At 38.7% G+C, this 17,924-nt stretch overlaps 1 protein-coding gene across 5 annotated transcripts in view; it reads right to left on the bottom strand.

Moving 5' to 3' along the window:
* LOC150079142 (polyamine-transporting ATPase 13A3-like) overlaps nucleotides 1-17,924 on the bottom strand; it is a 750,840-nt gene that overhangs the window by 196,342 nt on the left and 536,574 nt on the right. For all 5 annotated transcript variants that reach the window (XR_016547547.1, XR_016547548.1, XR_016547549.1 and 2 more), the window contains exon 19: nucleotides 9,173-9,277. Coding sequence is in view for 2 of the 5 variants with exons in the window: in XM_090383358.1 (XP_090239484.1) it covers nucleotides 9,173-9,277 (105 nt within the window). In the remaining 3 variants the exon portion in view is untranslated. The remainder of the gene's footprint in view (nucleotides 1-9,172; nucleotides 9,278-17,924) is intronic.

Below are 17,924 nucleotides of genomic sequence, written 5' to 3'. Positions count from 1 at the left end.
TTTCTTATTCATTCATTCACTCCTGTTTCTGTTCAACAGAATACTCATTGAACATTTTTTCCCACAACATAGCACATATATTTATAGAAATCACTGCCAAAGTGCTGGTTTGCTTTGCAGTCAAATCACTTCCATCCAATCTTGCCTGTAGTAATCTTTGCAAGCTCTTTGAGAAATCCCTTCTTAAAACTCTTACCAATCAAATAATTCCACAACAGCCACTGCAATTTCACTACACCATTCCAGGCAGATCAATCGCTATGAACTTGGTAATCACTATAGTAGTCCTTCAATTTAATGGACTATTTGGGGGAAGGGGTGTCCGCTATTGCTGAAAGTCTGCTAAATGGAATGTAGTTTGAAAACATATATTAATAACGAATTTAAAAGACACAGGATTTATTAAAATGCTATTATAATGGATAAGTATGAATAAAATATTATTAAAATGTACATTAAGTAAATTATACTAAAACATCTGTTAAAAATAAAAAAATAAATTTATGATAGGAACCAAACTTTATTTTAATTAAACACATCAAAAACTATACAATGTAACAAATGGAGTGTTTCTACCACATTTTTTCCCCCTTAAAGCTCACACAAAGTTGTTTTCAATGTGAACATTAGGTTTTTTCATTTAAATCCATTTTAGAGGGAAAAATACTTTAAAATTCTTAAACTCCATTGAATAAAAAACGAAAAAAAGTAAAAAAGAATATTATGTATCAACTTAATTGAAAGAATCACAATTTTCAGAGTCAGAAACAACTGTCATATGGAGGGAGAGGTGTTAATTCCTTGCTGGTAGAGGGTTCTGGTGAAACAGGTCCAGTTGATGAAGTGGTCTTGAAGAAATCATCAAGCTTCATTTGCCTTACACCTTGGTGCTGCTTCCTTATTATTGTAGATTGAAATTCTCTAAACTGTTCATAATAAGAAAGCACATCAGGGTCTGATGATGATTCAATATAATGTATGATTTCATCCATATGTTGTCTTATAACAGACAATTTAGGATGAGGTGCAACTGATTCTTCATCTTTGTCATCATCATCATCCTTTTCTTCTCCGCAAAGAACATTTTCCGCAATATCTCCCTCAGAAAAAATTTGACAGCCCGGATAACCTTCATCATTTCCGAGCCACTGTTCCACATAATTCTCAGTTGCATTTTTGTTGCCAGACCTCAGAAGAGGGTCCCAAAAATTATACGCCTCAACTCCCTCAAAGTCCATTTCGGGTTCTACGTTGTACAACAACTTCTTCCAAGCATTGGACAAGGTAGTAAACTTCACATCTTTCCACACAGCTGCTAAGTTGAATACAGGAGATCTGATGTTGTATGTGTGCAAATTTTGCAGCCTCCTGGTGCCTCTTGTATCTTTTTCTTCTGAGTCTTCTGTTTCTTCCAAAACAACCATTACCTCTTCCAAAAACTTCTTCTTATACAACCTCTTACAAGCAATGATTACACCCTGATCCATCGGCTGTATCAGTGAAGTAGTGTTAGGAGGCAGAAAATACATTTAATTTTCCTATCCCTGCTAACTAACCTCTCAGCATTAGGGTGAGCCGGTGCATTATCTAGCAGTAAAACAGCCTTTTTTTCATTAGAAGGAATTTTCAGCACATCTGTCTGATAGCATTGCACATCAGACAGATGTGCTGTCTGATGCGCAATGTTATCAGATATAAATAAATTTTTTCTTCAGGACAGAAATTTTTTGTCCGTTAAATCAGGGTCCATTAAATCGAGGGCCTACTGTACTACCAAAATTATCCAGGGCTTTGAGAAGAGATTAGAAATCACAGTTGCATACATAGATGTTCAGGCAGCCTCTGATGCTATTTCCATCCCTTTGCTCATTCATTTGTTACCACATTAGTGGAGACTTGCTGAGGTTTAGTTGTGCATTACTGGGCAACAGAACCATTGTTGTACAGCAGCATGCAGAGAATGCCTCCAACAGAATGCTAACCTCAGGCTCACAGCAGAGTGGAGTCTTGTCTTGGACCCTCTTCTCTGCTGTTCTTGTCCTCTTTGTGTTCAGTCGCAATGACATACGCTGATGAAATTAAGCTTTTTACCAGCACCAGGTCTGAAGATACCTTGGAGAACATTAATACCAAGGTCCTAAACAAGATCTAAGATTTGGTCTCTGCATCAACGTGGTTACATTGATGCAAAGATGTAAATTGGTTACTCACCAATTTACATTTTCACTAAAAGACAAACCCACCACTGTGTGCCTGATGACAAAAGGACCCACTATCTGAGCCGTGAAACAACACACCAATTTAGCAATAGCCTTTAACCAGAAGATGCCATTTCTTTCTCAAGTGGATCACCTCCATACTTAATTTTTCAGGCTTCCCTAGATGCCTGAAACAACAACTCGTTCATTGCAGAACCACTCCGTTGGTTGCAGATACATTATCATCACTCGTGTGTTTACTCATCATTTCTATGTGCTACAGAGGTCTGGATATTTGTCGGAATTTCCAAGTTTCAACAGCTGGTATTCTCCAGAATAAATGCCCATACGGTGGGATGGAGTCACAAATTAGCATCAAACACCTTTTGGCATTCACTCATGAGAGGAGGCTAGTTTACTCTATAAAGATGTTGACACATTATTTCCAAACCAAACTTCTAGGATACTATATGGAGAATTTCTGTCCCCAGTCTTAAATCTAATCCTGTCTTGGTGCCTATCCCAACAGGTTGAGACTATCTGATAGGTGTTTTCCCCAACAAATTCTAGAATTCATATAGCTGCTAGATAATGTACTTGTCAACAAAAGGTATAGAAAAAATGTGCTCGTGAGCAGTCCCACAATCAAATATCAATTCGATAATTAAATTGATAAATAATTGAAAGTTAGTGTTCAATCTGTGTAGTCTTCCTGCAATATTTGGCCATAAGTTTTGCTATCCATGACTGCAGGTGTGCTGCCACTCATCCAAGGGCAATTCCCCTAGCACAAAGCCTTTCTCTCATTGAGGATGTGTTTGGTTCACATCACCGGGGAGAAAAAATAATGAATCCCGGAAACTTTTTGTTGTGTTCTACTTGTATGCTGAAACACTAGGCAGGGGTCCCTTATATGGACTCTTCACTCCGGGCAACTGTATGATTTGAGACTAATTGAAATCCATGCTATTTTACCCATATTACTGTAATTTAAATTTATCTTTGAAAAGCTCTTTATTTTTTATTTGTTCATATTATTTTATTTTATTTTTTTCTAATGTGAATCCTCCACTTCCGGCATTGATTACATTAATATATAATCTATCCCAGGGGATTGAATACATATTAGTATACAATCACCCGGGATTATATAATAATATAATCTAGGAGAACGAGAACGAGGGTAGCCTGTGCGGACGTACATTTCTGCTGCTCCTGGAACAGAGAAGTTTTTTCTGATTTATTTTCTGTTTTATTAGCTTAAATTGGCATATTAACTTATTTTCTAGAGTAGTTTTATATTCTTATTTACGATACTTAGATTAAAGTAACTTAGATAGAGATTTTGTAGGTATTACTTAGTATCGGAAAGGGTATCAAATCCACGTGTTTACCGTTAGTAAATAGCGGCCATTGTTACGCGATAGAAAATATCTCGAAATAGATAGCATAAGCTTAATATAGTATAGTATAGTACATAATATTGTCAATTAATCAGATAATTAATCTTGTTGAACTTCATTGTCAATTAAATTGTACTTTTAACTATACATATAACGACTTGGGTTACGTAACATAAATATTTAGTAAAAAATAAATAATTAATACTTAACTTGATACGGAAGTTATATAAAGGGATTTCGTAGATAACACTCAATACTGAAACATAAATATAGTGTTATAACTGTGTTGAGATATAAGTTTAGGGTTTTAATTTTGTACTGAAATTGAAATTTTATTGAAATTAAATCGAAATCATGACTCTGACCAGAGCAGCAAAGCAAAAGGCTCAAGCTAATGGGAATGCTGTGGCTCAGAGGAGAACTGAGGGGGGCAGTTGCCCTCTGAATCACAGCCTATTAAAATGCACTACTTGCTTGATGTTTGTGGAGCAGTCAGGTACAGGACATGATACTGCCATGGGGGATGTCTTTGTGTGTGCGCGATGCAAGGAGTGGAAGGAAATCAGGCGACAACTCAGCATTGTTATGGGCCTATATGAGAGCTTGAAGGACAGGGTGGATGCCCTCGAAGGATTAAAAGTGAGGGCCCATCAAGCTCTCAGCTGCCCACACCAATGCCAGAGCTTGCACTTGGTCATCGTGCAACAAAGCAGCAGCCCCCAAGGCAGAATGAACTAGTTCCAAAGGAACTAGTAGTTGTTGGTGACTCTATTGTCAGGGAAACGGGAAACATGCTTTGTAAAAAGGATAGGTGGAACAGGTTTGTTTGTTATTTGGTTTTTAGGAGCATTAGCAACTAAGGCCATATTGCTCCGGGATATGCGGTGGTCATTCCCTGACCTTTCCGCATCCTCCGTATTTGGTGGTGACGGGCTCGAACCCCGGTCTAATCAAGAAGCGTCTGCTACGCACTGCTGCTCCTTCCCACCTGGCTACGGAGGCACCTAGGTGGAACAGGACCAGGGTGTCTGCCAGGGGCAAAGGTTGATGACGTTGTAGAGTGGATATCATCTTTTAAGGGCACAAAAGGTGATATAGTTGTACACGTTGGCACTAATGATATTAAGAGTAGGAGACCGGCGGAATTACTTAACAAGTACAGGTCACTGTTGAAAAAAAGCCGTGAATTAGGGTTGAATTTGAAAGTGTCTGCAATTCTGCCCAGACACGATAGGAGGGAGTATATGACGAGAGCCCTGTCGATCAATTCGGCCCTGGAAGGATTGTGCAAGGCTCAAGGGGTAGAATTTTTTTCAGCCTGGTCTGTACTTGTTAACAGGAGAGACTGCTTCTACAGGGATGGGATACACTTAAATAGAAAGGGTGCAAGAATGTTTGCTGATGCTATCGAAGCAGTGTTAGGTGGGTCGGAAAACTGCTAGATTGGGGGGATACAAGGACTAATAGATTAACAGTAGCCACCGGCAGAGGTGAAAGTGATTCTTGCACTGCTTCTATTGGAATGAGCCGCAGCCTGGAAAATAAGATGCAGGATATTTCAGAGACTGCTGGGAATCATTGGGATACAAACAAACACATAGGTTGTGTTAGGGTAGCTAAGAAAAAGAACAGGTGCATGTATACTTGCGTGTACACCAATGCTAGGAGTTTAGTAAATAAATTTGATGAATTTGAGGTATTGTTCAAAACATCAAAGGCAGATATTGTGGGGATTTCAGAGACGTGGTGTCACACAGATATAAGGAATGCAGAACTGGAATTTGGGGAGTACAACGTCTACAGAAAGGATAGACAGGGTAGGAAGGGAGGAGTGGTTATGCTATTAGTTAAGAAATACATAAAATCCAAGGAAGTGAAGCCAGTCGACATTGCTGGACAGTGCAGTGTCGAGTCAGTTTGGTGTGACATAAGCATTTGGAGATCAAAATTGAGAGTAGGAGTGTGCTATAAGCCTAATGATTCTGATGAGTATAATAAGAAACTGTACGGGGAAATAGAGTGGGCCAGCAAATCAGAGAGTCTTATAATGGGGGATTTTAATTTCCCAGATATTGACTGGAATTTGGGGGCTGGTCACTCACACACTAGCAAGGCTTTTGTGGATTTATTGGATGATTGTTTTCTACATCAGCATGTTCGGGAGGAAACTAGAGGGAGTAATACTCTTGATTTGATTATCAGTAGTGATTCTTCATGCATTAAGAATCTGCAGGTAAATGAACCACTAGGTGGCAGTGATCACAGTGTGCTAAAGTGGGATTTACTCAAAGAGGTAACTACCATTAGGGGTAAAGGGAAGGGTTATTGCTTTCGTAAAGGCGACTATGATGGACTGAGACAGTATTTAAATTCTATACAGTGGGACCAACTGATGATGTTACCAACAGCAAATTCAAAATGGGAAGCATTCAAAGAACTTATCTTGGAAGCTACTAGGCTTTACATACCAACTAAGAAATATTGTTCAAGGTTTAGGCCTTAGTGGATGTCAGATGAACTAATGAGATATATGGCAGAGAAGAAAAATGCATGGGATACATACAAATTAACATGTGACACAGAAGCCTATGATAGATACAAGTTGATCTGTAACCAAGTTAAAAAGGAGGTTAGGCAGGCGAAGGCAGATTACAAGAAATCTTTGGCAAGGGATGCAAAGAAAAACAGCAGAGAGTTCTTTACTTATGTAAACTCTAGCAGGAAGGGGATGAATCAGATTGGTCCACTTGATATTGATGGGTCAACTGTTGATGATCCTGCTCAGGTAGCTAACAAACTGAATGAATATTTTGCATCGACATTCACACATGAGGAGTTATTCAGCGAGGGGAATGCCAGAGGTGTATTCAACTCTGGCAGTAAGCTAGAGAATCTTGTAATAACTGAGAGTAAAGTGGAGGAGAAATTGTTGAAGATAAACACAAGAAAGGCACCTGGGGTGGATGGGATCTATCCAGTTATATTAAAGGAGGCAGCAAAGGAAGTAAGCAAACCCTTAGCCATAATTATGAGAGCTTCCTTGGACTCAGGGGAAGTACCCATGGACTGCAGATGTGCAAATGTGACCCCAATTCACAAAGGAGGATCAAAGGGCGACACAAGTAATTATAGACCTGTTAGTTTAACTTCTGTTCCTGGAAAATTAATGGAGGCACTGGTTAAAGAAGCACTGCAGGATCATCTAGACAAGACTTCAGTTATAGCTCAGACACAGCATGGTTTTGTTAAGGGGAAGCCTTGCCTGACCAATTTAATTGGATACTATGATGCAGTCACAAAAGAACTGGATGCAGGGAATAACTTTGATATTATATACATGGATCTTAGAAAGGCTTTTGATACTGTTGCACATGGAAGACTGCTGCACAAATTGGAGCAGTGTGGCATTGGAGGCAAATTGCTGCTATGGATAAAGGGGTGGTTGAGGGGGAGAAGACAGAGAGTGGTAATCAATGGACACTGCTCATTGTGGACTAATGTTATTAGTGGAATCCCTCAGGGTTCAGTATTGGGTCCATTATTATTTTCTGTATTTATAAATGATATCGATGATGGTATATCAAGCTTAATGTCCAAGTTTGCAGACGATAGGAAAGTTGGCAGGGTTGTCAAGGACACTACTGATACTATGCTACTGCAACAGGATCTGGAAAGGTTGAGCAGATGGGCTGAGAGGTGGCAAATGAAGTTTAACATTGACAAATGTAAAGTACTACATATGGGAAACAGCAACCCCAGAGCAACGTATAAACTCTGTGGTACTACACTGACAGTGGTAGAGAATGAAAGGGACCTGGGGGTTGTTGTGCAGGCAGATATGAAGTTTTCTGAGCAGTGCAGACGGGTTGCAAGAGTAGCTCATGGTGTATTGTCGATGATATATAGGAATTTTTCTAGCAGGGATAAGGAGGTGATTATTCCATTGTATAAGGCAATGGTCAGACCACACCTAGAGTACTGTATACAGGTCTGGAGGCCTCATTTCAAGAAGGATGTAGAGATGCTGGAACGAGTACAGAGAAGGGCAACAAGATTAGTGAATGGAACAAAGGGGTGCTCTTACGAAGAAAGGCTTAAGTTTTGCAAATTACAGTGTCTGGAGACTAGTCACCGGCGAGGTGATCTGATAGAGGTGTATAAAGCCTTGAATGGTTTGAGCATGCTCAATGCTGACGGGATTCTTCCTCTTGCTCAGAATAATCACCTGAGAGGGCATAAATTCAAATTGAGAAAAGACAGATGTAGGATAGACGTATGGAAATTTGCCTTTAGCCAGCGGGTGGTTGGTTGGTGGAACAGAGTTCCATCCCTTGTCGTGGAAGTTGATAGCCTAAATAAGTTTAAGGCTCAGCTGGACAGGTATTTCGAACGAACAGAGGGGTGAAGTGGAAGTGGTTATTTTTTATTTTTTTTTATTTTTTTTTTTGGCTGATGCTGCATAAGCTTGCTTTCTTGCATCAAATGCCTCTACTAATGCTAATATGTACCAAACATTCATATATACAATAAAGAGTTATTTAATTATTTGTAATGCAATTAGTACACAAAGTGGGGGGAAGGCATATCATATGAATTAATGAAATTCTTGGATATGGATACACAGCAATAACACTGATGGACCTGAATATCAGGTCCATCAGTGTTTATATTCTTTTATTATTATCCATATGGTGCAAGGAAGCCTGAAGCTTATGTTACCCTAAGAGAGAGAGAAGTAGAAAGTAATCATCACCAAGAAAGACAAGAATGATGAAATCCAGCTCAGGACTCTGGGTGTGCCAAGCAATACTCACCAGATGTGAGCACCTGGGGTATTTGCCGTGTATCAGACCAGGCAGCAAGCTTTAGCCTGTAACACCTGGAAGAATGTCTATAACAAACCTCAGGGCCCAATATTTTGCAATATCCAGAAGGGCTTTGGACATTTTTCTACCTTTCTGTACTTCTTAACTATGTCAAACTGCATTTCAAGCCAAGTAACACTCAATCCGAAGTCATGCAAAATTGCATGATATACAGAAGATCACTGTGTCTACTTATCTAATTTCAGGCTCATGATACAATGCCAAAATCAGATAGTCTAGGACTCTGGCAGATATGAATATTAAAAGCTAAAAAATAATTCCTTATAGTAACAGTGCCAGGATTCACCCTTACAACCACCAACTTTGAGCCCAAGAGAAACTGTGCCATTGCATCCCAATAAATCCAAGCCTTGTTGGATTTATTATTGAAGAGCTGTATCAAGTCCATCAATTAAGAGTCTCTTGTTAATATTGCTTAAAATTCATATTATCATCATATCCTTGTAATATTGAAATTTTTAGTAATATTAAATTTTAAACTTCATTGATTATAAAATAAATTAAATAAAATGATCAAATAAGTTTTTGTATTCATATAGATAGCATTTCACTTACATTTAAAAAATTTCAACCAAATATAAGAATTATAATCAATTGAATTAATAACGTTAGGACAATTACAAACCAACATTGTTAATTAACATGATTTCCTAAGATTATTATTAAAGTTTTGAAATAGACGTGCCTTTTTAAGAAGTTCTGAATAGTAATCTTTTAAGACAGCAAAAGTATTTCCAGTGAGCGCAATGTGCAATTTTTCTTCCTTTTCAATCATTATGTTGATTTTATCCTATATAAAAATAGAAGAATAACTGAATAAATTGATATTCAGAATACAAAAACTATAAGTAACAAAACACATTTCCTTAATGTTTAAAACAAGCAATGATTTTTGGGGGAAGTGATGGTACTACCACTAAAAAGGGGGGATGGGGAAGAGACAGAATGATTTTTAGTACTGTCAATCAGGTTTAGACTAATAATCACTTCACTATAAGATATTAAAGAAAAAGTAAACTTATGAACTGTTAGCAATGAAGTAAAACTTTAGACTAGAATTCATTCAAAATAGAAAGCTTATTAAACATGCATCTATAAATGGTTTGTGTTAATTTTTTTTTTAATCAACAACAATTATACTAACATGAACCATTTATAATGATTTCTGTCAATGACATCGCTGTGATGTGCAAATATTTCTTATTTTTAAGCATTAAATTAGGTTAACGCAATGCAATCTATGTATTGGTAAACCAATACCAATACATAGAATGCATTGTATGCAATACAATGCATGCAGTAGTCTGGAAAGCAAGGTGTCTGGGACTTCAGGCTCTGCAGTGGGTCCTCATGGAACAAATAAATACATGTGCTGTGTTAGGGTAACTAAGAATAAGAACATGTGCATGTATACTTGCATGTACACTAATGCTAGGAGCATTGTAAATAAATTTGATGAATTTGGAATACTGATTAAGTCATCAAATGCAGACATGGTAAGACAAGCAGAAACATGGTGTCACTCAGACATAAGTGATGCTGAATTTGAATATGGGCAGCACAATGGATACAGGAAGGAGAGAAAGGACAGGACAGGACAGGGGTTATGCTCTTAGCTAAGAAGCATATTAAAGCTAAGGCAGTGCATCCAGTTGACTTGGGTGATGGGTGCAATGTTGAGTCAGTTTGGTGTGATATAAGCACTGGAAAAACAAAATTGAGAGTAGGAGCATGTTATAAGCCTAATCGCTGTGAGGGTATACCAACAGGTATACAGAGAAATAGAGTGGGCCAATATTAAGAATGTCTTATAATGGGGGATTTTAACTTTCCAGATGTTAACTGGAATTTATGGTTTGTCATTCACAGATTAGTACTTTTGTGGATTTCTTGGATAACTGTTTTCTACAGCAGCAGCATGTTAGTGGTAACAAGTGGTAATACTCTTGATCTGGTTATCAGCAGTGATTCTTCATTCATTATGAAAATGCAGGTAAAAGGCCAACTGGATGACAGTAATCACAGTGTACTAATGTGGAATTTAATTAAAGACATAACTACTGTCAAGGGTAAAGCTTTTGATTTGGTAAGGGTGACTACAGGGACCTCAAACAGTTTTTAAATACTGTGCAGTGGGACCAACTGATGATGTTACCAACAGCAAATTCTAAATGGGAAGTATTCGGGGAAGTAATGATAAGCTTTTCATACCAACAAAGAAATACTGTTCAAGCTTAGACCTAAACAGATGTCAAATGAACTATTGAGACATGTGTCAAAGAAGAAAAGTGCATGAGATGCATATAATTAATCAGGAGATACAGAAGCCTATGACAGATATACATTAGTCTGTAATCAAGTTACAAAGAAGATTAGGCAATCTAAGACAGATTATGAGAAGTCTCTGTCAAAGGCTTCTATGTCTATATTAACAGTAGAAGGAAAGGCCACTTGATGTCTATGGGTTAACTGTTGATGACCCTGCTCATGTTGCAGACAAACTGAATAGGTATTTTGCATCTACATTCATGAATAAGGAATTCTTTAGGGAAGGGGATGCCAGAAGTTTACCCAAACTCTGATGAGGAGCTAAATAACTTTGTGATAAATGAAAGGAAAGTGGAGACAAATTTGTTGAAGATGGACATAAAAAAGGCACCTGCAGTGGATGCTGTTGTTGTTGTTATTTGGTTTTAGGAGCATTAGCAACTAAGGCCATATTGCTCCGGGGATATGCGGTGGTCATTCTCTAACCTTTCTGCATCCTCCGTATTTGATGGTCACGGGCTCGAACCCCGGTCTAATCAAGAAGCGTGTGCTACGCACTGCTGCTCCTGCCACCTGGCTACAGAGGCGCCTACAGTGGATGCAATCTATCTAATTATATTAAGGGAGGCAGCAAAGGTTCTAAGCAAGCCCTTAGCCATAATTATGAAATCATCCCATCCTTGGATTTAGGAGAGGTCCCTGCAGACTGGAGATGTGCAAATTTATCCCCAATTCATAGAGGGAAATCAAAAGATGACAGAGCAATTACATACCTGTTAGCTTAATGTCTTTTCAAGGAAAAATAATGGAATCACTGATTAAAGAAGTTTTTTTTTTTTTTTTTTTTTAGGAGCATTAGCAACTAAGGCCATATTGCTCCGGGGATATGCGGTGGTCATTCTCTGACCTTTCCGCATCCTCCGTATTTGGTGGGCACGGGCTCGAACCCCGGTCTAATCAAGAAGCATGTGCTACGCACTGCTGCTCCTGCCCACCTGGCTACGGAGGCGCCTAAAGAAGTAATGCAGGACCATCTGAACAGACATGCAATTATACTGCAATCACAGCATGGATTTGTTAAGGGGTAGTCTTGTCTAACCAATCTGATAGATTACTATGATGCAGTGACCAAGGAACTGGATGCAAAAAATAATTCTGACATCACATATTTGGATTTCAGGAAGGCTTTTGATACTGTTGTACATAAAAGACTGCTGTACAAACTGGAGCAATGTGGCATTAAGGGCAAGTTACTGCTATGGATAAAAGGATGATTAAAGGGAAGAAGACAGAGTGGTTATCAATGGGCACAGCTCTTTGTGGACTAAAGTTATTAGTGGAGTTCCCCAGGGTTCAGTGCTGGACCCATTGTTGTTTTCAGTATTTATCAATGATACCAGTGAAGGTATATCAGGCTTATGTCTAGGATTACAGATGAGACAAAAGTGGGCAGAGTGGTTAATGACAGTCATCAGGGTGAGCTACTGCAACGTAATCTAGGAAAATTGGGTTGATATACTGAGAAATGGCAGTTGAAGTTTAACATTGATAAATGCTGTTGTTGTTTTGGTTTTTAGGAGCATTAGCAACTAAGGCCATATTGCTCCGGGATATGCGGTGGTCATTCCCTGACCTTTCCGCATTCTCCGTATTTGGTGGTGACAGGCTCGAACCCCGGTCTAATCAAGAAGCATGTGATACGCACTACTGCTCCTTCCCACCTGGCTACCGAGGCACCTCATTGAGAAATGCAAGGTACTGCATATGGGTAGCAGAAACCCTAGAGTAACTTATCAACTGTGTAGTACTACACTCAGGGTAGTGGAGAATGAAAAAGACCTGGGGGGTATTTGTACATCAGACATGAAATTCTCTTGGTAGTGCAGACTTGCTGCCAGGACAGCTCATGGGGTTTTGTCAATGATATACAGAAACTTGGCTAACAGGGATAAGGAGGTGATTATTCTTTTGTACAAATCCATGGTTAGGCCACACCTTGAGTACTGTCTGGAGGCCTCACTTTAGGAAGGATGTGATCTGCTGGTATAAGTGCAGAGAAGGGCAACCAGACTAGTGGAGGGAACAAAATGGTGCTTTTATCTAGAAAGACTTCAGTTCTGCAAATTGCACCATCTCAAGACTAGGCATTGGTATTTAAAGCCTTGTATGGATTGAGTATGCTGAATGTTAATGGCATTCTTCCATTTACTGAGATTACACACAAAGAGGCATAAATTCAAGTTGAGGGAGAACGGTTGCAGAATATATGTGTGGAAGTTTCCCTTGAGCCACTGGGTGGTTGATTGTTGCAACAGGCTTCCATCTTTTGTTGTTGTTGTTGTGGAAGTGGATGGGTTGAATAAATTCAAGGAAGAACTAGGCAAATTCTTGGCGGGGACGGATGGGTGAAATGTGTAGGTTTTTTTGGCTGATGTCATATAAGCTTCAATTGCTTTCTTGCATCATTTGCCATTATTACTACTACTACTACTACATATATACTTTCCAATTAAAACATTATGACTATCTAATAATAGTGGGTATGTCCTCCACCTCTTGCAGTCACTCACTCACTCCACCATTCACTCCACACGATGAAGCATGGCCTCTATTAAGGTCTTTGAATGTTGCAGGTGGAATACTGTACTGTGTTGCCAGGATGTTGTGGGATGCTTCCTACAGATCTGCAATAGTCTGCAGTAGAAGCTCCAAATCACAAATCTGTCGATCCACATAATTCCACAGATGTGATTATGTAGATCGAAATTGTTTGATGAACAACTCTCGAACAACACTGTAAATGTGGCAGGGCACATTATCCTGCTGGAATATACCTGTGCCATTTGGGAAGACAGTCACCATGAAGGGATGTACCTGATCAGCCACAATAGATAGGTAGTTTTTAGCATTCAGAGTGCAATCTAGGGGTATGAGGGCTCCAAGAGAATCCCACAAAAATATCCCCATCCAATACACCACTACCCTATTTCTCTTGGACCAAGGCAGAGTGATTCCTCTCATTTGTTGCCATACCCTCCATCAACTGTTTTCCATGCAAATAAGAAACATGATTCATTGGAAAAGGAAACTTTTTCTAGTTATTAATATTCCAATGACATTGTTCAGATGCAAACTGAACAATTTCATTAGACTATTAATGACACAGTTCAGATGCAAACTTTAAGTGTCACTGGCGATTAGTGGCAATAAGCATGGGTACTTTGACCAGGTGCCTACTCTACACAGTCTATATGGAGGAGAGACTGTGGGATTGTGCATTTGGAAACACAACTGGTTGTCCCAGGTTAAAGTCCATGGTTGCCCATTCCACTGTTTTCTGTCTATTGACTCACACAAGGCCTATGTTCACCATGACCATTGATGAAGTGGGATACCCACCACTTTCCTGGTGACTACTGCTCTAACCACCATCCTTTCACTCCTGAACACCTTAACTACACCACTCTGCAAACAGTTCACAAGATTTGCCATTTCTGTAATACTGCACCCCTCAACTGATACCCGACAATCATCATCTTTTTTCGAAGTCCATCAAATCACATCCTTGGCCCATGCCGATCAAGTAAATCATACTTGATCGGTATGGACCATATGCCAAGAACAGATAGTAAATCTTGGACCATATGCCAAGAACAGATAGTAAATCTTGGACCATATGCCAAGAACAGATAGTATCACATTTACTGGTTCTTACCATGTGCCACTAGATGGGGAGGAATGGCTGATTGTTAAAATGTGGGGTTGGTCATAATGTTTTGAGTGGACACTGTGTATTCATATATACGACAGAATCCTCAAAAATCTGCCGTGTTGAATATTTTTCCACGTGTAGTTAACTACACAAGAGCCGAGGGGAAGTAGGCTAGTTAGCCGTTTAAAAAAAAAAAAAAAAAAAAACTGCAGGTGGTGGATTTATGCATATGTTTCATTAATAATTTCTGTAACCAAATCATTGTAAATCACATCTCGAAACAGCTATCAATGTTATATAATAAATTGATCAATTCTATTATAAAAGTTTAAATGACAAAACAGATAAATAGAGTAAAATGAATTTGATATGTGATCTTAATGATGTCACTCAGGGATTGAAACTAGTGAATATAGGCAGCACTATCAGTTATATGTGGATGTTTAGTGAAGCATGTGGGATGTTTATTACATGGAACCCAATGCACATGCCTGAACTAACAAACACTGAAAAGTATAAACAATTATCTGAACCTGATGTGTTGTGGATTCTATGTTGCTCCACTTTGTTAGAATATTCATCTCTGAAAAAGTGGAGATGCCCATTTTATTTTTTTTATCAGTGAGAGAGAGAGTATGAGTGAATAATCCATTCACTCCAAATGTTTGTCTAGTTCTAACTTCAACTTATTTAAGTTGTTGACCTCCACTACAACAGATGAAAGTTTGTCCCTACTATCAACCAACCACTGGCTAAAGGTAAATTTCCAAACATCTATACAATTGTCTTTCCTCAATTTGAATTTATGTCCTCTCATATGAATAATCTGAGCAAGAGGAAGAATCCCATCAGCACTGAGCTTGTTTAAACCATTCAAGGCCAATCACTTTAAACCATTCAATCAGATCACCTCAAAGGTGCCTAGTCTCCAGATGCTGCAATTTGCAGAACTTAAGCCTTTCTTGGTAACAGCAATCCTTTGTTCCATTCACCAAACTCGTTGCCAGCAGTTCTACATCCTTCTTAAAACGAGGCCTCCAGACCTGTGTGCAGTACTCAAGGTGTGGCCTGACCATTGCCTTATACAAGGGGATAATCACCTCCTTATCCATGCAAGCAAAATTCCTGTATATCAAAGACAAGACACCACGAACTACTTTTGCAGCCTGTTTGCACTGCTAAGAAAACTTCATATCTGACTGCACAATTACCCCCAGATCTTTTTCATTCTCCACTGCTCTGAGTGTAGTACCATGCAGTTGGTATGTTACTCTGGGGTTACTGCTACCCATATGCAGTACTTCACATTTGTCAATGTTTACATTTGTTACGATTCCATTGTAAAATACAAGGCATTATTTGTATTTAGTTGATGGGGCTGTATCTGACTGCTTTGTGAAGGCGACTTGGTTATAACATTCCAACTTTGGTTTATTTTTTTTTTTGATAAACCTGGCCGACCAGTGTGCATTTCTTCTTTGGTTTAGATTTCTAAAATAGGATCTTCCCGTATGGATAATACGGGAAGTTACAAAGGTAAAGAAAGCCTGCACGAGAAGCACGCAAAAGTTTGATGAAATTTACCGGTAAAAGTACTCCGCCGTAATGGCATTTGTAATGTTGCTCGCTCAGTAAACATACAGTGGGTGTTATCAGTCAAGAGTAGAAATTGAATCCCATGGGAGCGTTAAACCCTCCTGAAGTGGAGGGGGTAACCTGCCCTTTTTTCTTTAGAATCACGGGTGGACTAGTGGTTAAACTGTTTATTAAGAAAAAAAAAAAGGCAAAGGAAGCACACATGAGAAGCATGGCAAACTTCGAAAAAGTTTACTGGTGAAACTACGTTATGAACATTTTTTACAGCGCCAGAACTTCCAATATGACGATGTTCGTGATTCAATTAGTGATTCTGAAGAAAAAAGGTCAGATTAACCCCCCTCCACTTCGGGAGGGTTTCAAGCTCCCGTGGGATTCAACTTCTACTCCAGACTGATAACACCCACCGTCTGTTCATGGAGCGAGCAACAGTACAAATGCCGTTACGGCAAAGTACTTTTACTGGTAAATTTCATCGAACTTTTTGCATACTTCTCGTGCAGGCTTTCTTTACCTTAGACAAATATTTTTCATTGTATTAATACTATGGGATGTGGTAGCAATGCATTTAGCTGGTACTATGGAATGCGGAAGCAATTGTTGGAGGAGAAGGAGATGCCAGTGGTATTGTCAGAGGAGTATTATTTGCCTGATCTCAGAGCTTGGATTGTTGCTCTAGCCCATTCAGAAATTGATTTAGTAATGGGAACCGTAACATCAGTTTGAGTGGAGATGGTTTGATATTTTTTTTATAGCACTGGCATAGGTAATATTTTTGTTTATAGTAGGTGCAACTAGTTTTCTCACTTCTTGGAAACTGACCTTGTTCTCAAACTTGTATTTTACTATTTTTTTTCCCTTCTGTTTTCCATTTTTCACATGTCTTGGAATATGCAAAGTTCAAAGAAGTTTAACTTTGCGGTTTGGGCAGACATGATTTCCTCTGCATGCAGTTTGAGAATGACCATATTTTTGGCATTTATAACATCTTAAAGGGTTGGGAATGCAGGGGCAAATTCAGCAAAGTAAGTAACCTGCTTTTACAGAGGAGGATAAGTTGGGTGTACTGAAGGTGAGAATAATATTTCTGGTAAGTTGATTATCTTTTTTAATCATTATTTTATTTGCTTCAATTACAATTTGTCTCTGCCACTCTTGGGTTTTTTCTTCCTATGTGATATTTAATATATCCCAACTGGATATGACACCCTTACATGAATTTAGGGTTGCATGAGTAGATATTTTTACTGGAAATCCAGCCAAGTTTGTTAGTTGTAAAAGCTTTTCTGAATGTCTGTGATTCATCGTTTCTAGTAATAAGTCTCCTGATTGCAGTCTCTTAACCATCTTAGGAGATCTTGCGTGTGTGTGTGTGGCATGGATGTTTATTGGCACATTAACTGCTATGGCTATAGTGTGCCTATTTGTAGGACTATCAGAAAATAATTAAGAATGAAGCCAGTTCAATTTCATTTCAGTTCTGAAACTTATTCATAAAAGATTATACACTCCAATTTGTTTCAAAAAGCAGAAAAGTTCATTAATATTTGCCTCCTCTCCAATTATATGATGTAATGTCAACGGTTCTTGAAGATTAGCCAGATTTTGAAGTATTGAAGTTCAATGTTGTTGATAGTGTGGACAGTCAATCAAATGTGTTTAACTGTTAGATGTTCTGAGAAGTGTGGACACTGAGGAGGATCATCATACATGAGTAGATGGAGGTGAGTCAGATGGGTATGTCCTATTTTTATCCGCATAAGTACCACTTCTTCCCATCACACTGTCTGATTGCTTGAATGCCAGAACTTTCAGTCTTGTTTCAACTGGAAAAGTTTGTTATTCGTTTGGTTATGCCATA

This window comes from Mastigoproctus giganteus, chromosome 10 (genome assembly GCF_048544385.1).
Source record: "Mastigoproctus giganteus isolate SK-2022 chromosome 10, ASM4854438v1, whole genome shotgun sequence".
In the NCBI taxonomy this organism is placed as follows: domain Eukaryota; kingdom Metazoa; phylum Arthropoda; class Arachnida; order Uropygi; family Thelyphonidae; genus Mastigoproctus; species Mastigoproctus giganteus.
This window is presented reverse-complemented; position numbering and strand designations above follow the sequence as displayed.